At 43.5% G+C, this 17,580-nt stretch overlaps 1 protein-coding gene across 10 annotated transcripts in view; it reads left to right on the plus strand.

Annotated features, from left to right (window-relative positions):
- The window catches only part of AFF1 (AF4/FMR2 family member 1), a 220,426-nt gene that overhangs the window by 190,310 nt on the left and 12,536 nt on the right, over positions 1 to 17,580 (plus strand). For all 10 annotated transcript variants that reach the window (XM_006018091.3, XM_014517138.2, XM_025197255.1 and 7 more), the window contains 6 exons: positions 1,592 to 2,512; positions 6,537 to 6,634; positions 10,204 to 10,450; positions 11,874 to 11,965; positions 12,367 to 12,430; positions 17,074 to 17,210. In XM_006018091.3, coding sequence (XP_006018153.1) covers positions 1,592 to 2,512; positions 6,537 to 6,634; positions 10,204 to 10,450; positions 11,874 to 11,965; positions 12,367 to 12,430; positions 17,074 to 17,210 — 1,559 coding nt within the window. The remainder of the gene's footprint in view (positions 1 to 1,591; positions 2,513 to 6,536; positions 6,635 to 10,203; positions 10,451 to 11,873; positions 11,966 to 12,366; positions 12,431 to 17,073; positions 17,211 to 17,580) is intronic.

Raw genomic sequence — 17,580 nt, forward strand, 5'->3', positions numbered from 1 at the left:
AAGGGGTGGATCAGTACTTTCTGTGGGGGCTCAGGCCCATCTCTGAGTATGTAACTACTGCGGAAACTTAAATTGTGAGCAGCCCTGACAGTTTCTGCCATTTAAAATGAGATTGTTCTCTCTCTCTCCCCCTTCCTTTTAGAGTAGCTCAATTCCTTTTAAAATAAAATGGGGGATGGCATGCAAATGATGAGAGAGAATTCTCTTTCGACTGCATCTGAAGTGACCAGACCTGTAGGAAGGTTCCACTGGAATGTGACTGGACTTGCTGCTTGTTGAGTTGGGCTCAGTTACTGCTATGCTAGTGCTTTGGAGGCCTTATTGACTTAGTTGGGAAACCAAACTCCAGATAATGCTTTATAGTTTCATAATTGAGACCAGATGCATTAAAAAAAATCACTTCAGAAATGAAAATGTGTTTTCCACATCCCAGTTAAGCGCTGGGCATGATGCCATGCTGTGGGCAACATGTCATAGGAGCAAGGTCTCTCTCTGTCTCTCTCCTACTCTGTGGTGTGGAGGAAAAACGGAGAAAGAAACAACTGCAAAGTGTTCCTGCATTAATAGCTGGAAAGATACAATTTTACATTTTCTCTGTTTGATTCAGGGGGATTCAGTAGCAGTGTATATATCTTAATTGTTTTTCACTTCTTCTCTCCCTGCCCCATCCTTTAATTTTCTGTCTTGTATTATAACTGTTAGAAGCACATGCATAGGTAGGTTATTTGATCACATGGTTTACTGAGGCTTGCTAGTGCCAGAAAGCATGAGAAGCACAAAAGCAATAGGTCTTTTGACACCACCCCTATCAGACATAACCCCTGCTTCTCAGATTTATTGATCAATTGCAGGTTTCATTTGAGTAAAGTTTGGATGCCTTTTGAAGGAGGTAAAATGTGCCCCTGGCACAAGGGGCATGGCTTAAAAAAAAGTTTGAAAGCCTATTGATACTCTAATGCACAACTGCTAGAATGCATCTGAGGGCCACTGACAACTGGAAAACTTTAGTGGGCGAGAGGCAGAAATATTCTTAATTTATATTTTCTGATGTATACTCCAGTGCCAAAGCTTGTTTTTTTTATAACTTTTGGGGCCCACATGTTTCACTTAAGACACAATTCCAATCTATAAATACAAAATATATACTTAGGCATCGAAAGAGGGATAGTGATAGAAGTATCTTTTCATGTAGGTTCAAGAGAACTTTAGGGATGGATGCAAGCTACTTTGTAAAGTTTCTGTCTTTGATTCTGTTGTGTTAATAGCACCCAGCCATCAGGTGACAAAGGTGCTTCTGTTACAGAGTAAGACTGGGCCAAGCTTTCACGTGAAAAATTAAGATAACTGAGGACCAGAATTTCTTTGTGAATTGTCAGATTTGCCCTGTGCAAAAGAGAGAGGGTTTTTTTCTCCATTGTGTGTTTCTTATGAACATCTGAATGTAATCTCTTTCATGATCAGTGCCTTTCATAGAAAGGGCAACATTTCATAGGTTTTGAGTGCATCTGGGAGATCTGACCTGCAAATATGAATAAAATCCCTGAAGCCTTTCTTTCTTTCCTCCCCACCTCCCCTCCCCCTTCCCCCACAGCCTGAGCCACCAACATCAAATAAATGGCAGCTGGACAACTGGCTAACCAAGGTGAACCCACCAACAGCAGCTACTGAGAACCTCAGCGAGGTGGTCCATTCACACGGTCACCTTGAGAGCAAGGGTCAGGGGAAGGGGAGCAGCCACAGCAGCAGCAGCAGCTCCACTCATGAGCGTTCTGGATCAAAGGAGCTTCATCACAAAAACTCCAGCAAAGCAGCCAGGGCTCCACTGGAGGGCCATCTTCCTACCAAACGGAATTGCCAGAAGTCTCCCACAGATGCTGAGGGGCCTTCGCAGAGGCAGACAGTTGGTACCAAGAAGCCCAGCAAGATACCACTACAGGAGGAACCCAAGGGTGGCCTGAAAGTGGAAAGTGAGCCTGGTCCATATGAGGTTAAAGACCAGTCTTCCAGGGACAAGCAGAAAGTACAAACAAAAGGGAGGCCAAAATCCAGTGATAAAAAGGACTCCAAGACTACAGTCCAAGAGTCCTCTGAAAAGAAAAAGCACAAGCAACGTCAAGCAGCCTCTAAACCATTTTTGGACCCAAAGCCTGTGAAAGATACTTTGACTGGCTGTGACCCAGAGCATTTTTCTCTCGGCCCCTTAGCTCAAAGCCAGAGCACAACTCACACCAGGACTAGTGGCAATAAGTCTACCGTTGTGGTCAGAGAGGACTTTCATAGAAACAAATTTCTTTTGCCTATCAGGGATAAGAAGTTACCACCTCTGAGAGACTTCATAACCCCTCATGCTCTCATTGTCAAAATTGAGCTTGCTCTCCTTACAAGGGTCCCTCAGCCACCTGGGAAAGGGAACCACCAGAAAAAGGTTGAGGGGAAAAAGCTCTCAAGTGCAAGGAAGCGGGATTTGGAAAAGAAAAGCACAGAAACTCCTAACAAGCCTCTTAAGAGGAAGGTGAGAGCTGGGGGACGGTTGGGATAGGGGAATTTCTCACTACATTGGAAACGTTATTCAGTGGACTGAGAATGTGGAACTGCTTGAGAAACATACTAACAGTTGGAATTGATTTCAATTTCACAAGCTTTGAAATGAAATTTTTTCACGTTTTCCTCCGGACCTGGTAAAAACTTAGAAGGATCCAGATAGTTATTCAGCAAATAGGAATTTGATGATTTTTCCAATAAAATGTTGATATTTTGGCTTTTTTTTTTTAAGAAAAGTCATGCAAAAGTTGAAAGGTGTGTGCAAATTTTGCTCTTGAAAGGGCATTTTTCAGCATATGTTGAAAGACATTGGAAGAACATTAAACCAGGTCTATGAATGTCCCCTGCAGGCAAGTCTGCTGATTCCTCTTTTAAATTGCTTCCACTGTCAGTGAACTTATCCACAAAGCAGTACTGGAAGTAGAGAAGGCTGAAGTGCTCTTTTGCTGCAAGTAGCATAGTGTTTGAAATGCTTCCTTGTGCTGTGCTATTCGTCCTTGTAAGGCTCTTCGTATTTACTGCAGAACACCCCTCTTTCCTATTTGTGTGGATGCTTAAAGTGAAATCTTCAGTAGTTCAGCAGAGAGGGGTGCCTTACACGAGTTGTACCTCTTTAATTGATACCAGTACAGTTTAGTTCAGGAGTCAGCAACCCCCGGCACGCATGCTGAGCATGGCATGCAAGGCCATTTTGCTCGGCACACCACCGCCAGCCTAATCAGTTGCTGCCAGTCACAGAGCCCAGGCTGCTCCCAGTAGGCGGTTGGGAGGCTGCAAGCCCTGCTGCAAGTAGACTGGACTCCGTGGGCCAGCTGCAGCTGGGAGGCTGCAAACAGCTGCTCTGGGCTCTGGCATGTCGGCACTCCGGCACTTTCCAAGGTAGACATTGTGTTTTTTTCGGCACTTCAGTCAAAAAACGTTGCTTACCCCTGGCTTAGGTCATCTAGTCCCATCAGAGCAGATTCAGCTGTACCACTGTGAAGGTGCTTACACTGCACAAACTGGAAGAAGCAGTATTGTATTGTCATCCACTTTCAGGGTTGTACCAGTAACTGAGTTTAAAAAAACCACACCTGTAATTTAAAAGATTATAAAAAAAGTAGTGCATAGACTGACCATAGGCCCAACTTGTGTTCCACTAAGGGCTTGTGAGTGTTTTGGTAATAGATGGAAGTGTTCCTGAATATAATCAGGGAACTTGTCTAGCTGTTGTTTGGATTTAAAAACAGAGAAAATTAACTTCTAATACTACATCTGACCTTAGAAACATGCAAGTAGATAGAGCTTAACACTGGCTCTTATGCTAAAGAAGCCTGAGCTAAAGAACAGTTAATGAGCTAATGGACAGACCCTTCAGCTGAAGTAGGAGTAGTGGTAGCAGTAGTTCCCTTACTTGCTCTGAGTGCCAGTTCTTGCAAGGCACACTGGATCATGTGCGAGTGCCAGATGACTGCAAGGTACGTGCAGTTAACTGACTGTAGTATCCACAAGGAGTACATGTGCGGAGTATATTTGTTGTAGCTATTTCAGGCCCTGTTCCCATTTTTGGTCCAGGGCTGCTTCTCACTCTTCAGACAACTCCAGATTTGTTATTGTCCCACCAGTTAAGGGTGAATTATGAGGTGCAGGGCTTTTTTAAACCCTACTGTTTCCGAGCCAGTTAACGCATTGTTTCTACGGGAGAAGGATTGACTACTGTCTTTTGAGAGGGAGGGCCCACAGCAATAGGGAAGGCTATGAGAAATGGCAGAAAACCTGGGGAGAGATTAGCAGGCATTGTCCTGTAGAGAGAGGAGGCAGTAAATCTGTTCCTTCATCTCTTGCCCCCCAACAAAGAGATGCATTACCAGATGCTATGTATGTCTGTACTGCAGTCCAAAGGGGCAAATGTAGCTTGTGGAGATGTGCCCTGTGTAGCACTAAACTAGCTCAAACAGCAGTACCTGACTACAGCAGCAAGGTGTCCTGTGTGACTGTGAAACCTTCCCAGGACTTGGGCTAAGTGCTCAGGCAGCTCACCCATCCTGAGCTCCATGCTTTGTGAGCTACACTGCTGTAGTTGCCAAGAAGGCTAACGGGATGCTGGGCTGCATTGATAGGAGTGTTGCTAGCAGGTCAAGGGAAGTGATTATTTCCCTCTATTCAGCACTGGCGAGGCCACATCTGGAGTACTGTGTTCAGTTTTGAGCTCCCCACTACAGAAAGGATGTGGAGAAATTGGAGAGAGTCCAGTGAAGGGTGACAAAAATGGTGAGGGGGCTGGGGGACATGACTTATGAGGAGAGGTTGAGGAAACTGGGTGTATTTAGTCTAGAGAAGAGGAGACTGAGAGGAGACATAATAGCAGCCTTCAGCTACCTGAAGGGTGGTTAGAGGATGGAACTAGGCTATTCTGAGTGGTGGCAGATGACAGACAAAGGAGCAATGGTTTCAAGGTGCAGCAAGGGAAGTTTAGGTTAGATATTAGGAAGAATGTTCTCACTAAGAGGGCAGTAAAACACTGGAACAGGTTACTCAGAGTGGTGGGGGAAGCTCCATCCTTTAGGGTTTTAAAAACCTGGCTGGACAAAGCTTTGGCTGGAATGATCTAGCTGGGGCTGGACCTCCTGAGGTCCCTTCCAACCCTGACTTTCTATGATTCTACCAGTACCCAACCAGCTAGTGGAAGACTGTCCTTTTTCAGGTGTTTGCTCAATTTTACTGGGACAGGCTGAAACAAATTCTCAAGCTTGTTGGGGAATGACATCTGTGCCTATGGCACAGAAGGCTGAAGGTTTCATATTACATTTGATTTTAAAATTATGTGGAGATGCACATTTTGCTTTGTCTCCATGGCATTGAGATACTACACGTCTCAAATTGACATCTTTTGTGGATGATATAAATTTAAGTGCGCTTGGCACCTCACAGGATCAGGCCCTTTGCAAAGTGACATCTCACCTTCTTAGGCTATGTCTGCACAGCAGTCAAACAGGCCCTGTGAGCAGTGTAGCCATAGCAGCACAGATCTCAGTGTGGCCTCTTCTGGGAATTTACCCCATTTCTCAGGCAAGTTTTGCAGCTCACACTGAGCTCTCTGTTGCTTTGGGCTACCATAGATACCAACACCTGGATGAACTAGTTTAGAACTTTTTCAGTCATGTCAACATGAGCTGTGGAGACTGCACTGCAGGTGAACATTTAGAGAGGCCTTCTTGGATGCACATTGCTGGCACCAACATCTCTATGAGTCAGGTTGCTTGAATACATTTAAATGTTAAATTTTTTAAATAACATTTAATGTTTCACCCAGTTAGGCTGAAATTTTGATAAATATATATACAAATACTTTGTTCCATAGGTGTTGCAATATGCATTTTAAAGGTTTATTTACCTGGTCATATCTGTGTATCTGTCTGAGATGCTGGTAGTTTCCTGGGGGAAGCATATGAGCAATTATTCCAACTATTTAAAAAAAAAAAAAAAAAAAAAAATTCCCCCTGTACCTGATTTCTGTTAAAATGACCTTGGGGAATCCATGTGTCATTTCATTCTTGGGTATGCTATTTTTTTTTCCTTTTGGCAAACAAAGCATATCGCAAAACACAATCACTTGCCTTTGATGACTTTGCCAGAAGGAATTTTAATGTGCTTCAGCCTTTCTGTGCTTTGTCTGATTCATATTCATTAGAAATAAGACACTACCAGTAGATCTAAAATACTAGCGTTCAATGGGGTACGTTAAAAAATACTTAGTTTCTTCTGGAGTGGGATTGATGAGAGATGTTCAGCATTTCTGCTTCATCTACCAAAATAAATGTGTCTTGCAAAATGAGACAGTCCCATTTGGGATCCTTTTCAGCAAAGCTGAAGTTTAGATTAATAATGTGCTCTAGGGCTGTATGTTTTTATTCCCAGCTTCTTTTTTTTTAAAGACTAACAAATCATATTTAGCTACACAAGCTTGCTTTTTTCACGTGTTTTTAGAGCCTAAGTGATGAATTTTCTGTTAACAGGGAGACGTAGAGAAAGAGACTGATAGGAAAATAATCAAGTTGGAGAAAGAAACCAAATCATTGCAAGCTTCAGGTGACAAAGACTCCAGTAAAATGAAGTGAGTATAGAGGAGGAAGATGCCAACACAATATATGAAACTGAGTTCTTTCTTTAAAAAGGTTTGGATGAGGAATTCTTTCCTCTCTCCTCCCTTCAGCTGTGGGTTTATGTAATACAATGTGTTATATGAAACTTAGTTTGGTGTAAATTTATTTTTTTTGGCCTGGAGTCCACAAGACAGCTAAAGAAACTTTCATTTATTTACATTTTTTGTTGCAGATACAGTTACTATTGACAGCATACCTGTTTTCCTCTCCTTATGGTACTAATCCTTCATGAAGAGAAGTTCTAGGGTTGACTTTTCTTCTCTCGCTGATGACACACTGCTGACTTCAGTGTGTCCTTGACAGCATAATTATTACTGATTTACATCAGCCTGAGATCAGAACCAGGTCTTTCATGTTTACATGTTGAAATGGATAACTTCCCTCACCTAGCAGCAAGAGCCACCATTCTAAGTTTAAATAGTGCGTGGCTCAAGGGACCCAGAACTAGTGCAGGAAATTCTTCTGGCCTTGCAGGGCATGATGCTCTTCCCTCTCAAGCTGTACATAACGAACGTCCCTGTGTAATTTTAGTGGAATTGCCATCTTTTTGATGGCGTGCAAATAATAATATATGGTCCTGAACAAGTCAAAGTTATTAACATTCCTGAGGAATCTTTGCAAAACTGGTTTCCCAGTTGCAACTGTTGTCTGGGAAGTTACATCCTGTCTGCTTACCCTTTTCCCTCAGAAAAGGGTGGCATTTAGTCTTTTCTAAACTGTGGTGTAGTGTAGTTTCTGCTAAGAAACTGTTGCTGTCTGTCACCCAAGAGGTGGCTGAATGTTGTGGTAGATGAACTGTATGTTTATTTTGTGTAATAATTCAAGCGCTTTGGGATCTTTCAGGGTGAAATACAAAAATATTTTTGTTCTCCCAACTTTTATCCATTTTTTTTTTCTTTTTGGTCTCTTCTCTTGCTGTCCCCTACCTCTTAGACTCAGCATTTGTTTTCATTCTTTGGAAGCTGTGCTGAGCTGATTTCATAGCCTTCTGCTTGAGAAGGTTGTAGTGTAGTGAAGAAGCCTCACTCATCAAGTCTCCTGATTTCCTTGATGTTTCTATATTTTTAGCGGCTTCTGATTAGTGCCAACTGTGCTTGTCTTGTTAGTTGATGATCTCTTAGTGATGGACAAGAATGGTGGACAAGTTGATGATCTCTTAGTGATGGACAAGAAGTGTGCATGCTGATAGATCTGATTCAGCTGCTACCTTTGATGTCATCAACTGTGAGATTTTGGCAACTTGCCTTCAGAGCTTGAGTGGGAAGGCAGTGTCTGCTTAGCATGGTCTGACTCCTTCCTATCTTAGGTCACAGATGGTGGTGGTGACTGATCATCTATTTTAAGTAGCTACTCCCACTCGGCACATGTGAGCCAGTAGGGAGACATGAGCCATGAGGTCATCAGTGGAGAGACTGAGCAGCAACTCTGTTGCTATAATGAGACCCAGATGGTGCAGTGTCTTTTGTTCTTGCCTGTGCCCAGAGATGACCTGAGCAGGGTGCAGGGCCCAGGGCAAATCAGCCTGTGCAGGGTCCTGCTCCCGGATGCAAGGAAGCTGGGGGGGGGGGGGGGGGGGGGCGAGTCGCCAGACGTAAAGCCAGCAGCAGCACGGAGTTGCTGCAGCTGCTCCATCCAGCTCTGTGAGGCCCGGGGCAGTCGCCCAATTCTCCCCCTCCCCCAGGGACGGTGGTACTTCGAAGAGCATGTTCTAGCCAATGCTGGATCCACCATGCTTTTTAGTATAGGAGTAGACTGTCCTTCCTTTCATTAAGAGGGCAGCATGTGCATCTTTTATCCGAAAGGGCCACCATTTTCAGATGTTCTGTGACTACTCCTGGAATCCTGGTGGCACTGATGACCAAAATTTTATTTTTCCCCTAGCATCCAGCATGATAACTGAAGTTCCTGTTGGATTTGCCTTAGCACCTCAGATTATGGCATGGTGGTAGGGCTCTCTTATTCTATTGCTAATGCTTCATGCAACTACCCACTTAATTGGCAGGGTTAATTGACGGGGAGCCTGTTGCATGAAATTTCTAGCATCTTGCACTCTATTCCTATTTACTTTTGAGTTGAATTCAAGGTGTTGACTTTGATCTATAAATCTCTTATGGCTTCAGTCCTGGCACTGTAAGGAAACTGCCCATCTGCAGAAAAAAACGGGAGCAACTAGTGTCAGATGTGAGGCTTGTTCTGATGGTCCCAGCATTTAAATAGTTGGGTTCTGGTAGCACAGCTTTACTAGGGAAAAGCTTTTTGATTTTAGAATTGGTCTCCCTCTTTGTCATAACAAAGACCTGTGTCTCTTTAGAACATGGGACATGGCTACATCTTTATCTCCTGAAAGGGTGGAGTTAAACTGGGACAGATGTAAGTTTGGCTTGGATTCCAGGCCAGATTCAGCTGGGTGTAGTCTCTATCAATGGTTCTCAACCTTTTTAGGCTTAAGGCACCTCTAGTTAGGCTTAGGCCACCCCTGAAAAATGCCAGCTCTTAGTTGGTTTTCATTCATTTTTTGACTATGGAAAAAGAATACAGCAACTTCTCTATGGCAAAGAACTCAAAGGTCATCAGTTTAGAATTTTTTTAACACTATGGATTCTTATTTGACATTGTCCGGTTGATCTTGTGAATCAAGTGTGACACCTAACAGTGCTAACATTGAGTGGCATGTCTGAAAAGCTCTAACGGTACCCCAGGGTGCCTGGGCACCCTGTTTGAAAATCTCTGGTTTAGACACTTTGTGCCATTTTGGCAACTTAAAGAAGCTGCAAATCCAACTTAAGTATTTACCCAAGTGAGATGTGTAACTGCTTTGCATTGTACGAGTAGCATGCAACTGCTTGAGTTTACTGATTATCTGGACCATGATGATTACAGCATTTTGTAAACTACTTAAAAGGCAGCTTTACTGAGACACAAAACTCAAATGAAAATCTCCATCTCAACAGTTGTGTGTGTGAGGTAACTTAATTGGCTAGTCTTTAGAGTATATTCAGTTGAATTCTCTCAACTCATGTAATAGGAGATGATTTCAGGTGATGAATATGCATTCTGCCAAATTAGAGAAGTAAATCACTTCAAATAAGCAACATGCAGTAGTAGTGTGCACTGGTCAGGGCATCCTTTCATAAAGATTCAAGTTTCTTAACTGTAGATATCCCTGGAGAGTGAAGGAAGGGGAGGAAAATGGCTCTGTTTTGAGGAGTGTTACTTTTAAATTCCAAACTGTTCACTTGTAAAATTTTTCCTCTAATAACCAATCTGAGATTTTCTCTGTCCCTGTTTCAAAACTGATCTTCTGCATCTTGTTGACAATGGAAGGCGTGTTCTTTGTATCACCAGAAAGTCCCTAAAGTTTCCTCTTGCTTTTTGTGGATGCATTCTGTTAGTCATCTCACATGCCCAGCATCTCCAGCTGAATAAACATAATCATTGCATCATATAATTTAATTTTCTCAAAAACCCTATAATATACGCCAAGTATATCCCAAGTGATAAGTTAATTTCCCATCTCCAGAGTATTGAAATGTTCCTATGAAGTTCAGAAGAAAGATCTGTTGCTGCCACCGCTACCACCAGTGTCTCCTGCACAGAAGCCGGCCAAGAAGGCACAAAAGAGGCACAACAATGAGAGCAGTACCTGCTGCCGACTGCCTGCCACAATCAACAGCACTGCCAAGAGCAAGAGCAACCACAAGGATCCTTCTTCCTCCAAACACAGGAAAATGGAGGAGAAGCATTATGAATACTCCAAGAGCAACAAAGTAGGTGAAATCTGTTAATGGGAGAACATTTCCTGCTAGCAGTGGGGGCATTGCAGGTCTCTTCAGAATCATTGCAGTCCTTTAACATTTGAAAAGCCTAAGTCCTTTGAATGGGCTTTTAGAAACATGTTTTTTCATTACCTGGTTTCTTTGACCTTATGTAGAAGAATCTTGCTAACTCAAATATTAGTCCTTTCCAGAAAGGTATAAAAGCAGAGCCTGGAGTGAGGTCTGCTTATTGAAACTTCATTATTTCAGGAAGTATACTACTTGATTGCTTTGTGCTGCAACATCTTTGCTTTTATGTTTTCCACTTGCTAATTCACAAAATTCATTAGTTTGCAACAGGTCTTAATTAGTATGCCTTACTATGAAAAATTCACAAAAATGCCTTTTTAGGAGGGGTATATGCTGATTGAGACTCCACTCTTCAGCAGCCTCAGATGTTCACCTGGCCTGATCCAAAGTTGGGGAGTCATTTCACTGATTTTGTGAGGCATTGGATCAGGCCCAGGACATTGTGTAATGTTTAAGGTCTTTTAACTTGATGCCACCCATGAATTTTCCTCCCTACTTTCACCCAGCCAAAGATGAAATACAAAGGAGAATGAATAGATTTAAAAGATGGGTAAGAGGATCACATTTTAAATCATGGCCCTGCTTTTAAGGCTGCCCAATTTCATTTTCAGTAATGTGGGTGCAGTTTGTATCCAAAATCAGTACGCTGAAAAAAAAAAAAAAAAAAGATTTTTGGTCACTTTTAAAAGCGAGTCTTGCTGCTGTTTAGGTTCTGAATTTGTAGTAATCATCATTACTTATAAAATTAATGTTTCACGGGAGAGTTCATGAGTCTTGGGTTATAAAGTCCAATTATCTTTTTGTTTGTTTGTGTGTAGTCCTAGTTCGTTTTATTTTCAGAAAGTTTGGGGAATTTCCATAGCCAGTTTTACATTTGCATTTTAGCTCTGGTTTTATTTCTGGAATTCCCATTGGTAACTTACCTTCTGCTATTTCAGCTGCTGTCCCCTCCCCCTCTCCCCGCCAAGTGAGAAGGTGTGATTAAATCACTTGGAATAGGTCTTATTAGTACCTGGCTTTGCTAGAGGCCAAGAAAAGTATTGTTAGTAGCCTTAGTGCTGCCTTAGCTCACTAGGTCATTGTCTTGCTAAACGCAATCCTAATTTCATTTCTGAGGAAAACCTGCTACTTTGTTTTTCCACCCTGCAGAAAATACCAGATGGTGTTCAGCAATCCTGTGTTAAACCAAGTTTCCTCATCACTGATTAAAAAAAAAATAGGGAGAGTGAAGAAAATATGTTCTGGGATTAATTAAACATTGTTTAATTTGGGAAGTCAAAGCTTTTGAAGTATCTGATCACAGCTACCTGACCAGTTTCCTCTTTTCATGGTGGTGATTTTCCAGGGATCTGCAAGGGACACCACAAATCCTTTCTCAGTGCCTTCTTTGCCAAATGGTACCTCCAAGCCAAGGAGACCTCAAGTAAAGATTGAAAAGTAAGGGAATTTTTTTTTAATGTCTTCCTTGCTCCAGCCAGGTCTTGTCACCTTTGCTATCCTCTGAGGTGCTTGACTTTTATGTGAGATGCATGGTTTCCAGCTCCCACTTTCCAGACTCTCCATGGTGTTTGCCCCCCACGTACATCTTGGCTCTCACTTCCTGCCATTTTATTTGTATTAGATTTCGATTGTAGGGTCCTTAGACCAGAGGTTTAACTACTTTTCTGTATTGGGAAATTACCATTTGTGTAATGATTATCATCATTTTTAATACATATAGAATCATAGCAGAAGCCCACACACCAATAACAGCATCCTCTTTGAAGGAGAGTAACATTACTAATTGCCCCTTCCTTTAACTTTGTCCTTCTTTCTCCTCTTCTCCATCCCCAATTTAGACCACATCCAATGGAATACCACATAGAGGAGGCCAAAAGGTTGAAGCACAAAGCTGATGCAATGGTAAGTCCTGGCCATATTCTGGAAATATTTAAGAATATTCTAAATGAACCTTTGGCTTCAAAATGTCCTGAATCACAAAAAAGAGGGTCATAATCTCAGTGTTCTTCCTATCTTTCTTGTATGCCCCTTGGTCTATGTGTAGCTACTGGTGCTAGATGATGTATGAGGAAATCCAGTTTCCCAGGATCAAAGTGTTTCAAAAAAGATTAATCCTGCATTAATTTGAGTTGTCATATTCAGGTCAGAAACTTACAAACAGATCTTTTTTCATGTTCCTGTAAGTATTGTTTGCAGATAAATGAAGTGCTCCTAAGTGTCCATTCAAGTTTGAACCATGTCCAGTCATTCAAACAAACTTAGTAAATGAGCCCACCACTTTGTATCTTCTTTAGTATAAACAGCTGCATTTGCTATGTGTGCCATTACTAAACCTCATATTGGATTGGACAGTATGTTTAAAGAGAGTCTGCTCTTTGAAATTTCAGGATTTTTATTATAATTTATTGCTAGTGATTTCATAGATTTCATAGACATTAGGGCTTGAAGGGACCTCGGAAGGTCATCGAGTCCAGCCCCCTACCCCAGGGGCAGGAAGTCAGCTGGGGGTCATAGGATCCCAGCAAGAAAAACATCCAGGTTTCTCTTGAAGGCTTTCAAAGTAGGTGCTTGAACCATCTCCGGTGGCAGGCCATTCCAGACCTTGGGGGCTCAGACAGTAAAGAAGTTCTTCCTTATGTCCAGTCGGAAACGGTCTTGCAGGAGTTTATAACCGTTCGACCTTGTAATCCCTTGGGGTGCTCTGGTGAACAAACATTCCCCCAGGTCCTGGTTGAACACCCTTTATAAACTTATAGGTGGCCATCAGGTCACCCCTGAGCCTGCGCTTTTTCAGGCTGAAAAGTCCCATGCCTCTCAGCCTGTCATCATAAGGTCTGTTTTCCTGACCTCTGATCAGGCACGTGGCTCTCCTCTGCACTCTCCCAAGCTTCTCCACATCCTTTTTGAATTGTGGAGCCCAAAATTGGATGCAGTACTCTAGCTGTGGCCTCACCAAGGCCGAGTACAATGGGAGAATGACGTCCTGGGATTTGCTTGAGAAGTATCTATGGATGCAAGCCAGTGTTTTGCTCACTTTACTGGCTGTAGCATCACACTGAAGGCTCATGTTCATCTTGTGGTCAATGATGACCCCCAAGTCCCTCTCGTCTGTAGTGCTAGTCAGCGTAGCACTGCCAGAGCCTATAGGCATGCTGCGGGTTTTTCCTCCCAAGGTGGAGAACCTTGCATTTTTCGCTGTTAAACACCATCAGGTTCTCGTCCACCCATTTACTGAGCCTGTCAAGGTCAGCCTGGATTACCCCCTGGTGTGGATGCTTTACCCCAAAGTTTGGTGTCATCGATGAACTTGGCCAGGCCGCTTCTGACTCCAATGTCCACATCATTAATGAAGAGGTTGAACTAAGTAGGTCTAAGGACATAGCCTTGGGGGACCCCACTGGTCACAGGGCACCATGACGATTGACTTTCATCAACCACCCCCCTCTGGGTCCGACCACAGAGCCAATTCCCCAGCTAGCAGATCGTGGTGAACCAAAAGCCGCAGTTGACGGTTTTGCCAAGAGGTGATCATGGGATACCAGATAGAAGCTTTTTTGAAGTCAAGATATACGACATCAATCTCTTCTCCCTTGGCCAGGTGATAGGTCATTTGGTTGTAAAAGGAAATAAGATTGGTCAAGCATGACCCACCCGCAACAAACCTGTGCTGGCTGTCCCTCAGGATGCTGCCATTGGCCAGTCTGTTAAGAATGGCCTCTTTGATAATCTTTTCTAAGACCTTCCGCGGGATAGAGGTCAGGCTGATGGGCCTGTAGTTTGCCGGATCCACTTTCCTCCCCTTCTTGAAGATAGGCTGGAAGAAGGCCAATGGGGTGCCTTTAGGCTCTTCACCAGAGTGCCAGGAGTTCTTGAAGATCCGTGCCAGTGGTTGAGCTACGATGCTATCCAGCTCCTTGAGTACCCTGGAGTGTAAACTGTCAGGGCCAGCTGACTTGAAGTTGTCCAGTCTCTCAAGGTGTTACTTCACAAAGTCAGCATTGATGGAGGGTTCACCCTCCAGCTCCCCACATATCTAAAAAAGGACTTTTTATTGTCCTTGATGCTTGTGGCCAGTTGGAGTTCCATGGCAGCCTTGGCTTTCCTGATTTGCTCCCTTCAGGTCCGGACCAGTGCAAAGTATACCTTCTTGGAGGTGGATCCCGGCCTCCATCCTTTGTAGTTCTGTCTTTTTAGACGCAGGAGGACTGCCAGTTCCCTGGAGAGCCAAGGGGGCTGCTGTGTGCCTTTCCTCCGAGATGGAATAACCTTAGCTTGTGCATCTAGGATCGCTCCCTTGAGGAGCGACCACTCTTCCTGGACTCCCCTGCCTTTGGGGTTGTGGTCCCTTAGGGCCTCACCGACAAGTCTCCTGAGCTTGTCAAAGTCAGCCCACCTGAAGTCGAGGACTTCTGTACTGCTGCCTGACTTGACAGCTTTTCGGCGGATGGTGAAGGTGATCAGCTCGTGGTCGCTGTCACCCAGCTTTCCTTCGATCGTTAGGTTGCTGATTAGGTCGTCCCCCGGTTGCCAATACCAGGTCAAGCAGAGCTTTGCAGGATTTGAACTCCGGAAACAGTAGCCACCACACTTTCTGAGAGAGGCGTTTTGTTTAATAACATGTTTAATAACGTGATTTTTCATGTTTTATTTTTTCCAAGATTTTTCTTTTTTTGCTATGAATACAATTGCATTAAAAGTAATGTTTGCAGAATTCAAAAGTTTAAGTTTTTTTTCTGTCTCTGGAGTTGCTTTTTTTAAAGCATTAGATCCAAGTAAAAATAGCTTCTTTTTTTTTTAATCTTAATTTGTTCTCACTTTAAAAGCTTCATCATTCTTTTCAGTTGCAAACCTAGATTGATTTGTAACCTAAATATTTATAACCTAAAATTGACAGATGGTATTTTTATTTTTGGGGAAAAGTGTAGAAAATCAGCCCAGTAACTTCTGGACAAGAAGATTCTGGTATACCTTGGAAAGATGATGGGGCAAGCCGCTAGCTTTGAGGACCTTGCATTCTGTCTCATGCAAGTTCCAAGCCTTACTTTGCCGAAACAGAGAGCCTTGAGATTAGAAAAGTACTCGGGAGTTAGAAAACCCTTCTGGGGAAAGGGAGAGTCAGTTGTCAGAAAGTGACATGGGAGGTGGGATGACTTTGGGAGAGATTCTGCAAAGGGCATCTGAAGGAGATGGACTTTCTCAAGCTCAGAGAATGGTTAGGCTTTGGGAAAACAATGGCAAATGCACAACTACCTAGGGACATAAGAAGTCTCATCCTGGGTCAGACCAATGGTCCATCTAAACTAGTATCCTGTCTCCAACAGTGGCAGAAGTGGATGCTATAGGGGGAGCATTGAATTGAATAGATCTAGAACAGTGGTGCCCAACCTTTTTGCCTGGTGGCCCAAATTGGCAGTGCCTGTCTGTCCCTGGGCCGGAAACAGCTGGTGCTCGCAATCTTGTCACCCAGGTGGACATTGCTTGGCCGCGTGGAGGGAGCTGGGTGCAGGCTGGCCCAAACACAGCCCTGCAGGGAAAGGAGCTTGACCTGGCCCGATGGAGAGGGAAGGGGGCATGGCCAGGCTCCAGTCCAGCTCCACAGAGGGAATTTGGTTTGGCCCAGCCCCACAAGGGAAGGCGGGGGTCATAGCTTGATTCTGACTGGCCATGCAGGGAATGGGGTTTGGGAATTTGGCAGGGGGGAGAGTGGCCATATTAATAGCCACCACTTCCCTGCTGCAAAATTTCTCGACCTGTGGGGACCCCTGCAGGCTAGATGCAATGGTTCCATGCGCCACATTTGGCCCTTGGGCTGGAGCTTGAGCACCCCTAATCTATTCTAGAGTGATCTATCCCCTATCCTGTACCCTCTGTGCCTGTGACACATAAGTTCACCAAACAGGGTGAGAGGTAACTGGGCTACACCTATTCTCCCTACCTTATGTCCCCGTGAGCAGATGGACACCATGCCTGTTTAAAGTGACTTAAAACAGCTCCTCCTAATCTGTCACTAACCAGAGAAATACAGTGTAGTAGCTTGTTGGTACCAAATTTAGTTTGATAGAAAGTGGGCATATTCTCCCCTCTCCTGGGATGCAGCCTGAGAATTGTAAAGCTGAAGAGAGATGACGGTAATGGTATATGTCATGCAACATATGCTTTCATGAGGGACCAAGAGGACTCTGTCCTGTAAGTATGGCAAGACAGTGGGAATAGAGACATTTATAGCCATGTGCTCCGGTCTAATGGCAGTGATATGCAAGGTTCCCCACTGGAAAGACTACAAGTTGAGGCCTATTATTTGGAAGGTGTTCACATGGGGGAGAGGATGGGGAAACAGTTTGCCCCAGAGCTGTCACAGAGACTGTCAGTGGGGCCATAGTTGGAAGTCTCTGCTTTATATTCTGAAAAATCCCCCAGACTTACTCCTCTCTCTCAAGCCATGCATAACATAATTAAGCAAAGAGAAGGAATCGATATGGCAACGGGCGAGTTGAGAAAAAAGAACTCCATTTGTAGCCTAACAATGCACACCTTCTTCCGAACAGACAGACAAGCTTGGAAAGGCATTTCAATACTTGGATGCTGCCCTTTCCTTCATTGAGTATGGAATTGCCATGGAATCTGATGCATTAACTCCAAAATCAGCTTACACCATCTTCACGGAGACCACAGATCTCATCAAGTAAGTGTAATATCACAGCAGTAATGCATGTTTTTGTTTTGCTATTATTTATTTGTATTATTGGATCATGGTAGCACCTACAAGCCTCCCTGTCATGGGACCAGAGCCTCGTTTAATTGTGTGTTGTATGAAGGTAGAGCAAGAAGACTGTCCAAAGAGCTCACAATCTCAATACACCTTGGAATTTGGCTTGCATTTCAGTCTTGATACCTTTAAATACATAGATGAGAACAGGAGCAAGGAAGATACTCCCTCATCTTTCTTAGATAACAGTTTGATTAATTCATTTTTAAAGGAGTAAGCTAAGGAAAGTTGTGTAGCTCAGTGCAAAATCTTTGCAGTTGGATTGGAAAAAAGTTGAGTCAATTTC

The sequence above is a fragment of the Alligator sinensis genome, unplaced genomic scaffold, assembly GCF_000455745.1.
Source record: "Alligator sinensis unplaced genomic scaffold, ASM45574v1 scaffold125_1, whole genome shotgun sequence".
NCBI classification, from domain to species: domain Eukaryota; kingdom Metazoa; phylum Chordata; order Crocodylia; family Alligatoridae; genus Alligator; species Alligator sinensis.